Source organism: Mesoplodon bidens (genome assembly GCF_964165515.1).
Source record: "Mesoplodon bidens genome assembly, chromosome: 12".
NCBI classification, from domain to species: domain Eukaryota; kingdom Metazoa; phylum Chordata; class Mammalia; order Artiodactyla; family Ziphiidae; genus Mesoplodon; species Mesoplodon bidens.
This window is the reverse complement of record NC_138168.1, coordinates 59,052,319-59,070,672: the sequence shown is the minus strand read 5'-3', so window position 1 is coordinate 59,070,672 and position 18,354 is coordinate 59,052,319. Positions and strand designations below refer to the sequence as shown.

At 37.1% G+C, this 18,354-nt stretch overlaps 1 protein-coding gene across 1 annotated transcript in view; it reads right to left on the bottom strand.

Moving 5' to 3' along the window:
• Positions 1 to 17,488: 17,488 nt before the first annotated feature.
• Positions 17,489 to 18,354, bottom strand: part of RSPO3 (R-spondin 3) — a 77,425-nt gene continuing 76,559 nt past the window's right edge. The window contains exon 5 of the mRNA XM_081250950.1: positions 17,489 to 17,897. Coding sequence (XP_081107076.1) covers positions 17,704 to 17,897 — 194 coding nt within the window. The 3' untranslated portion in view covers positions 17,489 to 17,703. The remainder of the gene's footprint in view (positions 17,898 to 18,354) is intronic.

Sequence of the window (18,354 nt, the reverse complement as noted above, 5' to 3'; positions counted from 1 at the left end):
AGGAGCAATGTTATGTGTTTTACATAATTTATATCTAATCTTCACATCAAATATGCGATATAGGTATTACTACTCTCATTTACAAATGAGGAAAATGAAACTCAGCTGAATAATTTAATGAAGCCACGAGGAGGATGAAAGATTAAGATAAATTGAAGGACAAAGGATTAGAGTCCTTAATGAGATTCAACAATATTTTTTGTAGACCAACAGGTTGAGGGAGCAGAAAAGATGAGATCACCATAGATTGTGGAGATCCAGAAATTATAAATTCAGAGCTGGAAGAATTCTGGATGTTGTATGGTCCAGGGTGTCCCTATAGAGATATATAGACAGTGAGGTTGGAGTGTTGGGTATGCTGTCTGCACAGAAGTGGCAGTCATCCAAGATGCAGTAGAAATAGGGGCAAAAACCTGACCTTATGATTGATATGCTCAAGCCTTTGATAAGCGTGCGGGAAGTGAGTAGGACATCAGAAAATGGCAATTGCTTGTAAGTGTGAAGCTTGATTATGCTAGAGGTCCTGAGTTTTAAGGAGAAGCTAAGGCTTAAAAACAGTAACAGGAAATCTCATTTTTCTGGCTCTTCCTCCTTCATGCACATCCCTCTTATCCTTGGTCACCTCCCCCAAACTGGATCCTTTCTCTGTATAATCTATGTTGCTTCAAGTCTGAATTATCCACTCCTCCCTTTCATCTCTCCCAACCCCATATTTAGAATGCAACATGTTACCAAATTCTTCATAAACTGAGCTCTCCATTTCTTTGTTTTAGCTGAAATTTGACTAATTTTCTCAAAGACAGGGGTGGCCTGGAGAGAGAGAGAGTTGGTATTTAATCAGGCAAACCTGAATCCTCTCCCCTCCTGAGAAAATCCCACCTATGTTCTGGGATTCACTGACCTCCCATTTCCCCATAGATCTCAGGGGTGAACTTGAACAGGCAGTGGCTTGAGAACATGAGTGAAATGTCACTTTTCAAGATTCTAAGCTAACTGATAAGGGGATTTTATTGTGGGTCTCTGAAGACATTCTAGTCCAGGTGTACAGACACTCAGATTAGCTAATTCCCAGGACCTGCCCTTGAGGTGGAAATAGCAGCATTCCTGAGGGATGGCTGGTCCACAGTACCATCCTTCATTAGCTCCTTTACATACCATATCGAACTCTTAGCCCTACGAAGCTTGTGGTCAACTAGAACCTCTATGGGTTGATTTTTTCCATGCCAATGGCTATTAGTTCCCTTGCTCCTTTTTAGTTTGTTGTACTTTAATGTAGGTCTATGCTTTCTTTTCTTCCTGATTTTATCATTTTGGTGCCGGACTGACATAGCAGTTTATGTGGCTGTTTTACAATTCTTATTTTCTCATCCAAAGCATCAGTTATTTCTCTCAGCATTCTCATATATTTTTTTCAAATTTCTTTAGCTTCATCCAACCTACTGAGAGGAAATAACAGTAAAGGATGAAGGACAAAGACTTTGGTGCACCATCATAGAAACTGCAGGTTGACACAGAGAATTTTACCAATATTCCTTCTATAACGTTGCTCAGCTAGATATGAATCCATCTAATTGTAGCCACTTCTGTAAATTTATTCATGAAAATATCCAGAGAAACTCGTTGAAATTCAAGATAGTGTTTGAAATTTCCCTAATTTATTACTTTATAAACTCTAAAAACAAAACAAGACAATACCCCCCAAAATCTCCTATACCATAAAACATGACAGGAAAGGAAAAGTGTGATTTGTAAGGCAGAGCCTGATGTCTGAGAGCTGTGGTAATTCCTCGGTGGCCTGTACAGTCTCCCCTGAAAGTAATGTCTGGTCTTCTTGCTTCTGCGTCAGTAGCTTAATATTAGTTTTATAATTTTGTTAGATATAAACACATGACTTTGGTGTAGTCTTCAGAATCTACATTTGTTCCTCAGGGCAGGCCCTGTTATTTAGGCAAAAGAAAATATGTTTTGAAAATAAAGTAATTTTAAAAAATGAGCTGTTTTGAGGAGGTGATAAAACATAATTGATGTTGTTTTTCAAAAGAATGTACAACAGATTTAAGAAAATTCTTAAAATCTGACTTGAAAGCAAGTTTTTCTCTTTTTTATTTAGGAGGAACTATGAAGATATGTGATTTTTACTGGCTATCTGAGTTTCTATCAGGCAGAAAACTAGAATTCTATACTTACTATTGGATCTATACAATAAGCATTACATTAGGTTTCTGTTTCTAGACACCAAATAAGTTAATGGAGACAATTTAGCCCAATTTTTTGCTGAATATGCTGAGCACAAGATGCTTCCTATCAGCAACTAAACACATGAGTAAAACATCTAATTTTTAATTGAATAGATGAAACTGTGCCAATATGTGAAAGAGTTACAAACTGCAACAAAATATAACTGGTTTCATTAAACAGGATTGCATACATTGGACTCCTGCTGCATGTATTTGAAAAAAGGAAAGCAAATACGGAGCCAAAAATTTATGCTTCATAGACTATATATTATACCTAGTAGGTTTAAACTTTTCTTTGTAAATATTTTCTACTAGGTAGTGATAACTTGACTTGAACAGCTTTCCTTCTTGTCAATGACTTGTACTCATGATTCAAACACTGACTTACAATTTGATGGAGGAGGAGATATGGCATCCTTAAAGTGATACTAATAATATATTATACTTTATATTTTATACTTTATTATTATACTTTAAGTTTTCAGTCTTTTATATTTTTAAAAGGACTCATCCTTTTTTTATTTTGCTTGTAATTCGTTTATAAAGTAACAAAAAGTAGAAATTAATATAGTATATACAAGTTTTGGGCAAAAAATTGAGAAGGCAATGTTGTCTAAAAGTTGAAAAATTTGACCTGGGTGTTAAGGAGGGCAGTGATATAGATTGATTTTGGATAGAAAAATCAGTTAAGGTAAAATAGCATTACCGAATGCATTTTTGTGGAAAAAGAGACAAATAAAGGAGAAGACAAAAAAAAAAAGATCTTGCTGAGAATTACAAAGTGATATGGGGATTTGAGAGAGAGTTGGAAGATGTGTTGGGAGAAGGATGTTAAAATGGAAATACTGTTTAAATTGCTATTTGTCCTCCATGCTTATTACAATATCTTTGGTTGTACTTTTACTTTTATTACAGGTTAGCATAATTGTACTCCGTGTCTGTGAAACCAGGAAAATCCTTTTTCTCCTTTGCTTTAGCAGGTGAACAGGCTCTAGTCCAATTTCTTTCTTTGAAAGCAGACCCAAGTAAAAGATAATTTAACTCTGTGTGGGCCCTGCTCTGGGTTCCCTTTCTCATCCACCAAGAGGAGAGCTTCCCCACTGCTTTGCTTCCACGTCTGCAGTTCCCTACTTCCCATTCTGTTCTCAGCACATTGGAATCTGAATTCTGTTCGCGCAACTTTGAGGAAACAAGTTGAAAGATTACCAGATTTGCAAACCCTGGCAACATGGGGCCTTTAGATTAACTGATTTTGTTGTAGCGTTTGATATTATCACAGCTTCTTTTGATTCCCACCCCTAATGTTTCTGTGTTGTCACTTTCTTTGTTCTTTATTTACCCCACAGACTGACTTTCACAGTTCCCTTCATAACTTCCCTTTTCTCTGCTCACTCTTTAAATATTGCTGAGTGTGTTCAATCTTTTTTCTTTTCTTTTAATGTATTCTGCTCAGATCCACTCACTCATGCCCTCTGGTTTATTTATTTGATAATTACTCCTAATTCGATATTTCTACATTTTAATAGAGACAGACCTGTATTTCAGACTCCCTTGAGTTCATCCCCATTGAATTCCTCACACATCTCAAAATCAACAAAGCAAAGAAGCAATCGACCCTTACCTGTAGTCAATTCTCTGGGTAGTGACACTTCTATCCTCAGACACACCAAGAGAAACATGGGATTCACTTCACTCACCAGCTTTTTCCTACTGGTCACTGCATTTTGTAGCTCCTACTTTCAAATGATGTCTGATATCTATTCCCTACTCTCCTTCACCTTTCTCTCTTCATTAATTCAGGCTCTATTTATTTTTGAGTTCAGTAATATAATTTTATACCCCATACTTAAAACTGCTGCTCATCTGAGTCTTCCTTTGTTCATTTTTTTAAAAAAGTTCATCCTTTCTTTGTCACCAAAGCCATCTTTGTAAGCCAAATAGAATCATTCCATTGCCCTTCTCACAACCCTTCCCAGACTCATCACTCTTTTCAAGATAAAGTCCTAAGTCTTTCACATAGCTTATAAGGCCATTTGTCACCTGTTCCCTGCCCACACAGCCACCAAATCTCTTGCTAGAGAACACAAAAGCTACTTGGAGTTCCGCAAACAGCATATGTATGCTCTTTTATGCCAGACTCTTCTCATGGCCTATGACTCCATCACTTCTCTCCTACCTTGTTTCACTGGCAAAGAACTACAGTAGTCTCCCCTTATTCACAGGGGATGCCTGAAACTGCAGATAATACCAAACCCTATATATACTATGTTTTTTTCCTATACATACATACCTATGATAAAGTTTAATCTATAAATTAGGCACAGTAAGAGATTAAAAACAATAACATAATAAAATCAAATAATTGTAACAATATACTGCAATAAAAGTTAAATGAATGTGATTATTCCCTCTTTCTCTCTGAATGTCTTATTGTGCAAACTTAATGCCTTTTTTATCTTAAGTAAGCACTTATTACCCACTGTGCCTGTAACTTCTGTAGTTTGAGGTGGGACAGCAAAACTAACACGAATTTCTTTTTCCTTCTTCACAATTTCACAGATAGAAGATTTGTTCTTACCATAGAATTTAGCAACCTCAGCATACATTTTTTTTTTCTTTCCTTATTGAGAACTGTCACCTTTTCACTTAAAGGAAGCACTTTACGGCTTCTCTTTGGTGTATCTGAATTGCCAACATCACTACTCTTGTGCTGTGGGGCTGTTATTGAGTACAATAAGGGTGACTTGAACACAAGCACTGTGATACCAAGACAGAGGTATCCTATGATATCGCTTATATGTGGAATCTCAAAAAAAAAAAGATACAAATGAACTTATATACAAAACAGAAATAGACCCACTGACATAGAAAACAAACTTATGGTTACCAATTACCAAAGAGGAAAGGGGGAAGGGATAAATTAGGAGTTTGGGATTAATGTATACACACTACTACACATAAAATAGATAGCCAATAAGGACCTACTGTATAGCACAGGGAACTCTACTCAATATTTTGTAATAACCTATAAAGGAAAAGAATCTGAAAAATAATAGATATATATATGTATAACTGAATCACTTTGCTGTACCCCTGAAACTAACACATTGTAAATCAACTATACTTCAATAAAAAAATAAAATAAAATAAAGAATATTTAGAAATACATTGCTGATATCTACAAAAGAAAAATATCTTATTACTAAAAAATGCTAACCATCATCTGACAAAGTAGGGTTGTCCCAAACCTTGTTTGTCAAAAACGCAATAGCTGTGAAGTGCAGTGAAGCAAACTGCAATAGAACATGACTGTATGTATAAGAACTTCCGTTTCGAGTGATTTGGAAATTCTAAAGATTTTAAACAAAGCACATATAAGATCTTACGATAACAGCAACAACTTACTGAGTACCCACTATGTGCCTGGCAAGTTGTATACTTTTTTAAAACTTTATTTTAATTAATTAATTTATTTTGCAAACCATATACTTTGCTTCCTTTAATCCTCACAACAACTCTGTATAGTCTGGAATAATATATTCATTTTATACAAGAGGATAATGAGAATGAAAGAACTTAAATTATTACTTTTCCAGGATTGCACAGTTAGTCTGTGATGGAGGGATTTAATGGCAACTCTTCCACTCTCCAAAGACTGTGCCCTTTCCATTAACTTTCACTCAACAAGGTAACCCCAGACTTATTTCCTAGTGTTCGCCAATGATTCCATCCAACTATTCGTCTTGGCTTTTTCTTCTGAAGCACATTTGGATTGTTTCTTGATGCTGACAAATGGGCGTCTATTGATCAGGAGAGAAACAGGAGCCAGGAGTCACTGAAGAGGGCAGTCAAGGGGCAGTGGAGGTAGAGAGATGGAAAAATGGCCAGCACTGTGCCTCCCATGTTTGCACTTCCTCTTCCCTTCTGTGGAGCTATGGGATATTTGTTTCTGCTTAAATATGTTTTACTTTGTGACATTTAAAAACTTGTAGAATGAAAAGCAAATGCTCTTTTTGAAACTTGCAATATGAATACCTTTTTATTTTTGTTTGCTGAAGTTTTGTTTGTTGAAAGAGAGGAAATGGTTAATCATCAAAGCTGAGGAAGAGTCTTTTAAATTTATTACAACTTGTAGTCTGGGTAAATTTGACCTACTGCCAACATTTACAGTTCCTGATAGAAGAGACTGGAATTTAAAACATCCTTTATGCAGCCTGCCTAAAACTGGCATTTTGGTTAATCAGAAAAAGAAAGAAAAAAAATTATAATGAAATGTGTGATGACTTGTCACCCAGTGTTCTCCAGCAAGCCCATCTAACTATTCATCTTGGCTGTTTCTTCTGAAGTGCATTTGGAGTGTTTCGTGATGCAGTCAAATGGTGTCTTTTTTTTTAGATAGGAAAACTGAGTTCCCCATTTTGCTGGTATAGTTTAGGCCATATGTGAAAAATAGAATATGTGTCATGAGAAGCAGACTGTTAGCAGATGAGATGATATCTCAGGCCATATCTCAGCAACATCCTCTGCCAAACTCTAGTCCCTATGGAAAGAGAAATGAGTGCACTTTTAAAACACACTTATGTGAGATTAAACATCCTTACATATTTATTTGACTAATGAGAAATATTTATTATCCTACTAGTAATGGACAAGTTTGTTTCATTATTTAAAAAAATCAAGATTTATGAAGTAGGAAGAAGAAATAACTGAGGGTACATAAGTTTAGAATAATTAAGCTGATTATTATTATTCACTATAAATTAGGCATGAAGATATATATCTTTTTGGAGGTCTTACAATTTACTTAAAAAATTACAGAAGTTTCTAATGTTTTTTTTCTTTGGCATTGGACATACAATGCCTATGTCACCTACAAAAATTTTATGAGAGCTTTACACAAAATAAGCAAAGTGACTCTGGGGCAAGTATCCACACAATAATCCTCAAATTCAGTAGGAGAGACTCAAGCATTCCTTATAATTTTCTTGCATATGAAGAGTGTCTGACCAGTTGCTGTCTTTATAAATATTAACTGAATGGGATCACTACCCACAAGTTGGATGCATATGAGAAGCAGACGGAACATGGCCTTTTTGCTTGTCATTGCAAGGAGAAATAATTTAATGTAATAATAACTATTGTATTCTTTTAGGATGGAAATGTTGCATCTTCCTAGCACATTACATTGGAGATTTTAGTTTCCCAAGGCAAAAGGGGGTATTTTTCTCGGCTACTAGCACAAATAATAATTAGAGCTAAATACAAACCATTTTCATATTTAAATGAAGTGGCTTAGTAACTGAACTCTTAGTTTCAAATACTAGAAAACAGAGTTAAAATATCACTAAGGTTAGCTCAAAGACATAATTACAGACAGTATTACATTATTTGGGATTTTAAAGTAAAATTAGTACATTTTTGCTTTGTGTTTGGTTAATAATGGAAAGCATGTCCTAAATTTAAAAAATGAAGCCCATACTTTGGTGATAGAACTAAGAAGTTAGCACTCTCTCTCACCCCATCCCCTCCAAAGCTTTGCCTCCAGATGTTATTTGGTATTTATTTTGCAAAGTTTATTTTTACAGTCCAAGCCATTTGTGTTTTAAAGATACATTGGTCAGTTTATTTTTAGAGAGACAGCTTCTTGAAGTAAAGACAATTGACGTGGGTGTGGGTTAAAGCTACCCAGCACTAGAAAGAATGGGAGTGTCTGGTAACCTCTAGTATGTTCTCTTTCATTCCTCTCATGTTCTTTCATTATGGGGACTCTGGAATTTTCTTTTCCTTTTTTTCTTTCTTTTCCTTATTTTTTCCAGTCCTGTAAGGTTTTACATGATTCATCCTGGGAGGAAAAGCTGAGCTTCTGGACCAGTTATCTCACACAGGAAATGAAAGAAACACAAGGCAGAAGGGGTGACTGGGACTTCGAGCATTTGCTTACAAATCTGGCTCCTGTGCAGGTTGAAACTGGAATAGCTGGAGATTCTCCCAAGGCACCCAGGATGGAGAGCAGTTCCTAGTGTTTGGATAGCATCACTGGTGCTTCTCAAACCAGGCTTAGGACCAGGGAGGTGTGGAGGAGGGTGGACAGTAGGTGGTTATGACTGTGCAGTCGGGCTGGATCAAGGTTGTGGAGGCTTCCTGTATTGAACGATGCTGTCATTCCTTTCCTTTATGTGTTGTAAAGTAAAACAATATTAAACTGTAAAACAAGGGTGAGAAAGTTCAACAAAGTTCTCATTTTTCTCATTGTGACAACTTCACTGCCACTTCGGCAATATTGAATAGCATTTTTCCTTCAAAAATTGTTTTGTAACATAAAACAGCAATTTTTTTTCAAAGATTGCTTTTCTTTACCTCTGCTTTGCGAATCCCTTAGACTTTCTATTGGGAAATCTAGCACTGAGTTTCTGGGAGTACAGGTTGGACGCCGTGCAAAGAAGAAGCTGGAAATGTGGTATCCAATGAAGGCTGGGGAAGCACTGAGGACAGTTATGGATTAGGGCTGGTGAGGTGTCTTTAGAACCATAATGCAGCACTTTGTAGTAAATCTGAAGTTTCATCTTGCAAATTAGAATGTACAGGGGATTCCACTTTTAATTATTTTCTTCTTCTTTAGCATTATTTTTCTTTCCAAGCTTTAAGAAGTGATTTGGGAATGAATTTGTCTTCTTAATTCACTTTTAACTTAATATTTGAGTTTTGTATAGTGTTTTAAGTGACACAAGGAAAAGCAGGACAATATGCTACTTTTCTCTGAGGGTCCAAAATAATCTTACACCCACCTACTTCTCCATCTGAAATGCTACTCAAAGATGTATTTTTTTTTTTCAATCTTTTGAAGCACTGCTTGGATAGTGCTTAGTTTTGCTAGCTAGTTCAGTAGTTCAGTCTTATTTTCATAGATAAAGACTTTTCCTTCAAACTGATAATTAAATCACTTTCTTTGCAAAGCTAGAGTTCTGTATTTTCAAATTTTCTTTTTTTTTGGTATCAAAACTTATAAAGTTATATATCTACAAAAGCAATAATATGTTTTCTTATCATTTTACAGGCTGGAAAACATTAATATTTACTATAGATGCCAGGGATTGTAGAGCAATTATTACAAAATAATATAAGGCTTTAACCTCTACCTGGAGACCTGACAGAAAATTTTAAGAGAATATGTAACCTATACACATGGAAATACTAAATCTAATTGGGTAGCTCTATTGGCCCCTCAAAGCACTATTGTTAATTAGCAATACAATAAGGATGGTAGAATCTATCATTTGATTATTTATTCATTTAAATGATACCTAACTAGTGGATGGTGCTATGGTCTGAATGTGTCCCCCTCCAAATTCATATCTTGAAATCCTAATGCCTGTTGTAATGGTATTAGGAGATAGGGTTATTAGGTCATGTGGGTGGAGCCCTCATGATTGGGATTAGTGCCCTTGTAAAAGAGGCTCCAGAGAGATCCTTAGCTTGTTCCACAATGTGAGGGCCCAACAAGAAGTTTCCATCTATTAACCACAAAGTGGGCCCTCACTAGACACAAAATCTTCCAGTGCCTTCATCTTGAACTTCTAGCCTCCAGAACTGTTATCTATAAGCTACTAGGCTCTGCTGTTTTGTTATAGTAGTCCAAAGGGACTAAGACAGACAGGAAATACATCTACTGACTGGTTTTATATTACTCTCCCCTAGTGACTATATTAAACCTGAAACAATTGATGCTTTTCTACAGTAATTTTTCTTTAAACTTATTAATTTTTAATTGTTCCTTGTTAATTTAGTCTTAATTTATTTATTATCTAATTGACTGGTTGTTAAGCAGTGGGTGGTGGAAAGGGTAGAGGCAAGGAAATTGATACTGGCCCTGAATTTCAAATTGCTTTGGCCTGCAGGAATGGCTGTGACCAAACAATCTTTTTTTTTTTTTTTTTTTTTTTTTTTTTTTGTGATATGCGGGCCTCTCACTGCTGTGGCCTCTCCCGTTGTGGAGCACAGGCTCTGGATGCACAGGCTCAGCGGCCATGGCTCACGGGCCCAGCCACTCCGTGGCACGTGGGATCCTCCCGGACCGGGACACGAACCAGTGTCCCCCGCATCGGCAGGTGGACTCTCAACCACTGTGTCACCAGGGAAGCCCCAAACAATCTATTCTGATGATTGTGGAAAGGACAATTTTCATAATAAATTTGAAAAATCTGGAGACCTGCAGCAGCACATTCTAATGATCTCTTCCTTTCTATAAATCGTAGCATTTCACATTTGATTGGATCATATGGATACAAATTAAGCTCTATTCTCTTGACCCTTCCTTTCACATGTTGCATATTAAGCTATGCTTTAAATATTCCACAGTCAACAAGCGGAAATACTGGTTTACCACAATAATTCATTTTCCCCCCTCCCACCCTAAAAACTTCAACATTTAAAAGGAGACTAAGATGGCAATCAAGAAAGCTAGGACTCATTTGCATGAAAATGACCCACTTTCCTAAACTGACTCTGCTTGTCTCTGACATTTTGGATTCATAAATTATTTTCACTGCTGGTTTGGATAAAACTATAATCTATTTTCCCATAGTATTTGGTGTGTTCCTAAAATGAGTCATAACTGTTTCTTAATGGTTATGGGAAAAAGATCAGTAGGGGCAAACTTAGTGATAAATAGGATCTGCTTCTAAATAGTTACCACATGAGGAAAATCCCTTGGATGTTAAATACCAAGTGTTTTTATTTTTGTTTTTCTGGGTTCTTTGTTTTGATTTTATTAAACTACTTCTTTTTTTTTTTTTTTTTTTTTTTTTTGCGGTACGCGGGCCTCTCACTGTTGTGGCCTCTCCCGTTGCGGAGCACAGGCTCTGGACATGCAGGCTCAGTGGCCATGGCTCACGGGCCCAGCCCCTCCGCGGCATGTGGGATCTTCCCGGACCGGGGCACGAACCCGTGTCCCCTGCATCGGCAGGCAGATTCTCAACCACTGCGCCACCAGGGAAGCCCTAAACTAATTCTTTAAGAAGTGTAAAATAATGTCTTTCCTTAGTTTTTTATTGAGTAGAGGAACTTACTAAATTATTTCTCCTCCAACTTATTCCGAGATTAATTTTTTAAATCAAGTCATTAAATCATCACTACTTAATGATTTAAAAATAGTTTTTTCGGGCTTCCCTGATGGCGCAGTGGTTGAGAGTCCGCCTGCCGATGCAGAGGACACGGGTTCGTGACCTGGGCCGGGAAGATTCCACATGCCGCGGAGCGTCTGGGTCCGTGAGCCATGGCTGCTGATCCTGCGCGTCCAGAGCCTGTGCTCCGCAACGGGAGAGGCCACAACAGTGAGAGGCCCGCGTACTGCAACAACAAAAAAATCATTTTTTCCTTCTCAAACCAGCCAACCAAAAAAACATAATCAAGCAAAGTACAGGACCAAAGCAAGGAAAGAGGCTACTGGCTAGGATGATTGGCGTTGCCATCATGGAGACCCCAGTACCCATGCCCCAAGGCTAGGAATGTGGCTTTTTTTTTTTTTTTTGTATAGCATTCTGAGAGAGAGGGGTGAGGCAGTACATGGTTGCCACTGAGTAGCTAAGGGTCCCCATTCCTTTGGGATCATAAGTTTTCTTTTATTTTCTTTTTTTCAAACCTTGCGACTGTCATGGCCAGATGGTTGACTGATCTGTTAAAGATCTTTCTACCTCTTGGGGGGTTGGGACTCACCAAGAGTGTGCATGGTTGGTCCGGGAACAGAGAGCACGTGTAGTAGCATCAACTGACTCAAAAATGTGTCTGGTATAAAATCAATATTTAGTGGTAGCTTATGTTATTGTATTTGGCTACCACAAAATTTACAAAGTGAATTGGTGTTTCCTGTCCCACCTTTGATGTAGCTCCACTGACAGCAGCTACAGAAAAATAAGCCAGAAGGAAAAACTGCATGCTGAATTCTCAAACATGGGGTCAACTCAGGAATTTGTGCTTTTATTAATACCTTCTTGGGAGTGATATGGATAATTTCCTCTAAGAATACTCTCCAGTGAGATCAACAGTGTGAGGAATGGAGAAAGAAAAGGCAATGTGTTGCTTTAGTTAGTAACTAGCTAGCAACAATAGTGGAGTATATATTTATCGTGCTTTATAATTTCAAAGCACTTATAAATGTACTGTATTATTTCAGATTTTATTATAAAAGTAGGTGCCTCTGTAACATTTTTAACAGGTTGTTGAGTTGGTTGAACAAAACTCTTGCTTAAAATCTATTCGTGATGGAAATTTGATAGGGATAACTAAAATAGTAACTGGTATTAATAGTATAAAAGCTAGCATACCAGTTAAACCTCAATTAGCCAGAAATCTTTTGTAATTAAAGTTATTATTCACTTTTCTTTAAAAACTTTTCTAATATGTATTTACTAATTTTCTATTTTTATAAGTAAAACTTAATCTTTAGTAGATGATTCAATACCTTGGATTGTCTCAACATCATTTTGAACAGTATTTTTCATTGCATCAATGCAGATATAAAAGTGTAAGATATTTTCTCAAACTGTTTATACATCAGATTATTTTATGGTCATGTAATTCTGTCTTCTGAAATTATCATGTTGCCAATTTTCCAGCTAATGGAATATTCTTATTAGTTGAGGTTCTCTTACAACTATATTTTGAGGACTATGAATAAAGTTGTGTTTACTATTTTTTTTGCCTCCCCCTTTCCTTTCCTCCATCCATTTCTTCTTTCTTTCCTTCATTTTAAAAAACCTGTTTATATGATGGACATGCTACATTTGAGAGACAGGATGGGCAAGAAAAGGTATGTGACAATTGAAATATTGATACTGAATGTCTGATGTAGCTGGGAGAAAGTGAGGCATTATCTGAATAAGTTGTTTTGGCAATTCCAGTAGTGAAAAAGACCTGTTTATGTTTCTTCCTATATTATTTTAACTCTGAACAAGGACTCAGGGAAAAGATGATAGAGCTGGCCAATATTCTGCTTACACTGAAAGAGAACTGAATTGTGAGTCATTCCACAGTCATGAAGAGCTATAGCAATCCAGGACTTTCCCAAGGAGCCACACTTGCTCCCTTTTTGTCTGAATGTTGGTCTTTTACTGATGGAACATAATTATCACTTCTCCTTTTCCCATCAACTCTCCTACTAGCTAGCCTACAGGCCCTCTGACAGACACTCACACTCATACATGTAGTCACATTTGAGTTCAGATTCAGAGTTGAGTCTTACCCTGGGTTAAGGCCTCTGTGATTTGACTTCTCAGCTTCTTCTTTATGAGATACTAGTTCAGATCACAAGAAAATACTCCCATAATGTGTTCATGGACATTTTTGGAGCTAAGAATAAATAGGATTTTAAGAGCTATGAGGTAGAGGAAGGAGCAGGGGCAGAGCTGGAGTGACTTCCAGGCTTACTGGTTGCTGCTTCTGTGACTTTGGGTGCTTCGCTGGGCCTCAGTTTCCTCAACTTAAAAACAAAGATATCAATAACCTGCTCAGAGGGCTTTAGGGATAATTACATGATGTAACTTAGTCAAAGGGTAAGTGGCTAGCACAAAGGAGGTACAATTTTTAGGTTTTGTTTCTTTTTCTAATTAATCTAGAAGTAGGAATATAATTTAAAAAGTGTTAATTCTACTAAGTTAGTGAGATGAAATGTCATTGTTTGCAACAGGAACAGTCTCAGTTGATCCAACCACCAGCTTTATGTAATCTTACTCTTTCAGTGGAGGGTAAATTTATCATGGCTTCCAGACCAACTCTGTGTTACAAGAAGTAACAAATCGGCCTTAGAAAGAGGCCTTGTCCTCGACTAATTTGCCCAGAAATAGTTTCAGTCTGACTGAGATAGAGTCTGGTCAGTTCTTCTATTAAAATATATTTATGAGAAAGACATAGTATCTTTTTTTTTTTTTTTTTTTTTGCGGTACGCGGGCATCTCACTGTTGTGGCCTCTCCTGTTGCAGAGCACAGGCTCCGGACACGCAGGCTCAGCGGCCATGGCTCACAGGCCCAGCTGCTCCGCGGCATGTGGGATCTTCCCAAACCGGGGCACGAACCCGTGTCCTCTGCATCGGCAGGCAGACTCTCAACCACTGTGCCACCAGGGAAGCCCAAGACATAGTATCTTTATGTCCATTTATAAAAAATGCATACTTTAAAGATTTCTTAATTTTAAGAAGATCCAAGACAAAACTGGTATTTACATTTTGGTTCCTATTATTCATTTCATTTCCATGATTCTCACATATATACTTATTTCTTGAAATTATTACATTTGTGCACATATATGGATAATATCATATATTAAGATAAAATTGATTGATGCGTGTGGCTTTATTTTTATTGATATTTATTTATACATAGAATAATTATTCTATTGAGTAGTGAACCTTTTAATTCTCATCTAAGAGCCTACACATTCCCACTTTTTGGAAAAGCAGGGTTGGGGAACCCAAAGTCATTAGGGATATCACCCTGAACTAACAGAAAGGTCACATGCTTCCCTGCCAATGATCATCTCTAGTCTACCTCTTTCATGCTGCACATAAGAAATGGGGACCCAGAGCAGTTAAGTAACTTGTCAGTGGTTAACACCTATGACTGGATAGAAGAGAGATCTCTTCTCTATTATAAAGTAGAATCTGGAGACTAGAACAGGAGTGTGGATCAGACATAGATTTCCATTGCTGCACTCCCTCGATTTTCTTTGTATCAAGAATTTATCAGCCATCTGTTACCATTAACAGTTTACCAGATCTTAGAGACAGAATCAGAGCAGAAAGTTAATGCCTTCTGTGACTAGTGCAGGAATTTTACCAGAAGTTAAACAGGAGATTTTGCTCAAAGTTGAGTAGGCTGCTAGTTTTAAGATGATAATGATTCCATGTGCCTAAAGATCTATTATGTGTGGATTGAGAATTGCAGTTAAAATTGATGTTATCTTTGTCTTCACTTATATTTCCCCAACGTGTGACCATTAATGCTAGTTTTCATTTCTTTTTCCTTTGTAATATTTCTACTTGTAATTACATGCTGCATCAAGGATTTAGATTATCTGCCATTGTCTGGGGGACCACAGGGTAAAAGTCTTGAGTCAAAACACCTGGGAAGACATGATAGTCATTTGCCACGATTGTTGTGTACTGGTTTATTTAACCTTTTCCCCAGTACTGCATATGCAGGCGTAGACCTTCCCAGTAATTGCTTGTTGAAAGAATGAAGACAATGATAAACATAGAAAATACACAAAAATAATATGGCCACGTATGCTTGACTACATAAGATTGAGGACAAAGATGGTGATAGAGACCACCCCAAAGTTCTAGAAGATGGGAATATACTTCCACCTAATATAGCTCAGTAGGAAAAGATCTTTTTCTCCTTAGTGACATAAATTATAGGTGAAGATAGAATTATTTTTATACATTGGGAATATATCTAGTTAGTTGAAACACATCTAATGTGGACAAGAAAAGAAAACACCAGAGTAAGAAACAGGAACACATCATTCAAAAATTTTATATCTTGGAAGAGGAAAAGAGAATTAAGCCAATAGTCTATATGAACAGTACAGTTGGTGGAGAAAGAATGACCAGAAATAAGCAGCCAGAAATCAGATTCATTGCCAGCTCTTCAGAAAGCAGTGATCTTTAGAGGGCTCGGAAGCCTGGTGGACAGGCGAGCTGTGTGTCCTTCCATGACAACAAGAAGGTTATGGTGGGGGCCTCCCTGGTGGCGCAGTGGTTGAGAGTCTGCCTGCCGATGCAGGGGACACGGGTTCATGCCCCGGTCCGGGAAGATCCCACATGCCGTGGAGTGGCTAGGCCCGTGAGCCTTGGCCGCTGAGCCTGCGCATCCAGAGCCTGTGCTCTGCAATGGGAGAGGCCACAGCAGTGAGGGGCCCATGTACCGCAAAAAAAAAAAAAAAAAAAAAGAAGGTTATGGTGGGTCAGGAGATTTTGTGGAACATGCCTCCTTCTGCCCTGGGCTGACTGTGTCCTCTTTGAAATACTGGTGAGGCCTCCAGCTAGGGTGACTTCAATCCCCAAAAGAGAACCACAGACTTAGAAAATATGGAGAAGAAAAGACCAAATGTTCAAGATGCAGGAGGAGCCGACACACAAGAAAAGATGCTAATTTTGAAGCAATGAAAGGAGAGTAGTGAAATCATTTAGGGATGCCCCTGCACCTATAACTAGAATTTTTTGATCAAAATAAGAAAAAAATTGAATAATTATCTCCTAATACCTTGTAAGTAAATCTCCAATGGCTCAGATAAAAGTGGATTCCAAAAGCAAACACTGAGAAATGTAATATGTTCTGAATTACATAGGATACAGAATCCTCTTCCCTAATTCAGGAGTCTCTAAGAGTAACAATTTTCTAATAAAACAAAATGAACAAAGCTTTAAAAACTATCAACAAATATATTTATTGTGGTGGTTTTCCCCCCATTAGATACACTTTGTTAGGAAGTAGTATCCCTTTTAGTTCCAGGTGGACCATTAAGCAGGTAATAAGATTGCTCCCCACCCCCACCCCCCCTCCGTTGAGAGAGAAAGAAAACACATGATTTTGCAAACATGTTATATTTTCCTTGCTCTAGTTTTCGTTTTCTATGAAATCAGAATTTTCTTCTAATAAGTATGATTTGTTTTTGGAAGTAACTTACAGGTACATGTTTACAGACTTACATAACCCAAGGGGTAGCAGAGGCTGAACCACACAGTGCTGACATAGACTGGAGACCTGTTCCAGGTAATCACAACCTTTCACAGTTTTGGAAAGCACAAAAGTCATCTCCAACTCTATGGTTTCTTCCACATTTTGCCAATCCCATACAGTATATTTAATTCTGTAAATATGTTCATTCTCATGCTTCTTGCAGAAGGACAAATGAGGGCAAGAGAACCAAGCTTAAAACAGTTGTTTCTGTGGTGATAATTCCTATGATTCCAAATGCCAGGCCCTAATATCTGAGCACTCTCTAGATTTCCTGCACAAAACAACACTGTCCTTTGAAAGATGTTTCTCTCCTCTGATCTCCTGTTCCTTTCGAAGGGATACCACATCTTTGAATTTGCAGAACTATCGTTTGCTTCTTTAAACAAATAGCTCGAAAAAATACTTTTATAGGAAAAAGATGTTGCTTCTCCAGATGTCATCATTATGTTATTACATCTTATAGGCTATTGATGATTATGTACAAAATTTCTTGTCTCTTAAAAATGCACAGAAGCACGTAAGATAACCATTCAAAAACATCCCTTCTTTGAACTTCCGGCTCTTTGTTGTTAACTATGCTTGTATGAAGAATATAGCAACTATCTGGAATGTTGTTTAGACTGAGCAGTAACTGACACTTTGTCCATTTGTGGTCCTAATGGCTAGAGCACCTGTCCTGGGCATCTGGTGGAGATAGCAGCATCACGAGTTTACAACAATCTCATGGGACTCTCTAGTGTACAGTGCTGACTGATACCGATTTCTGTTGTTTATCTTGGACCTTTCGCTTCTTCTGCTGCTGTTTGTCTTTGTTTTCTCGTTGCTCTGGAGTTTCTCTGCTGGGCTCCAGACCTTTGTTATCAGGTATTGCATCCTTACTTTCTTCTTTATTAAGTTTTTTTCTTTTTCTCTCCCTTCCTTTTTTTCCTGAAATGAAAGGATACACCTTTAAAAAAAAACATTCAATCATGTTCTATTTGGTTATTCTAAGTTTTTAAAAACTAGTTGAATTTCTCTTAGGTTGTATACCTTGCCCACAGATACCAAATATCTACTATTTAAATCATTTATTCAATGAGTCTTTATGAAGGCTGTGCTATATTTCAAACAATGTAAACATGAAACACATACAACATATAATGAAGCAATTAATATATGATAGTTCTGAATTCCAGAGGGTTCTATTGCTATAAGTTTGATATGAATATTATTTTACATGATAGCTATTTATGGATATTTAATAGAAATTTTTGAATAGATTTCTTGTCATCTAAGAAATTTATTAATGTCTATATGTTATCTGGCTCCTACATAAGGCACTATTTTGTTTTCAAAATTGTCCAAGTAGCAGTTATGTACTTGCAATATGCTGATATATCTGCCT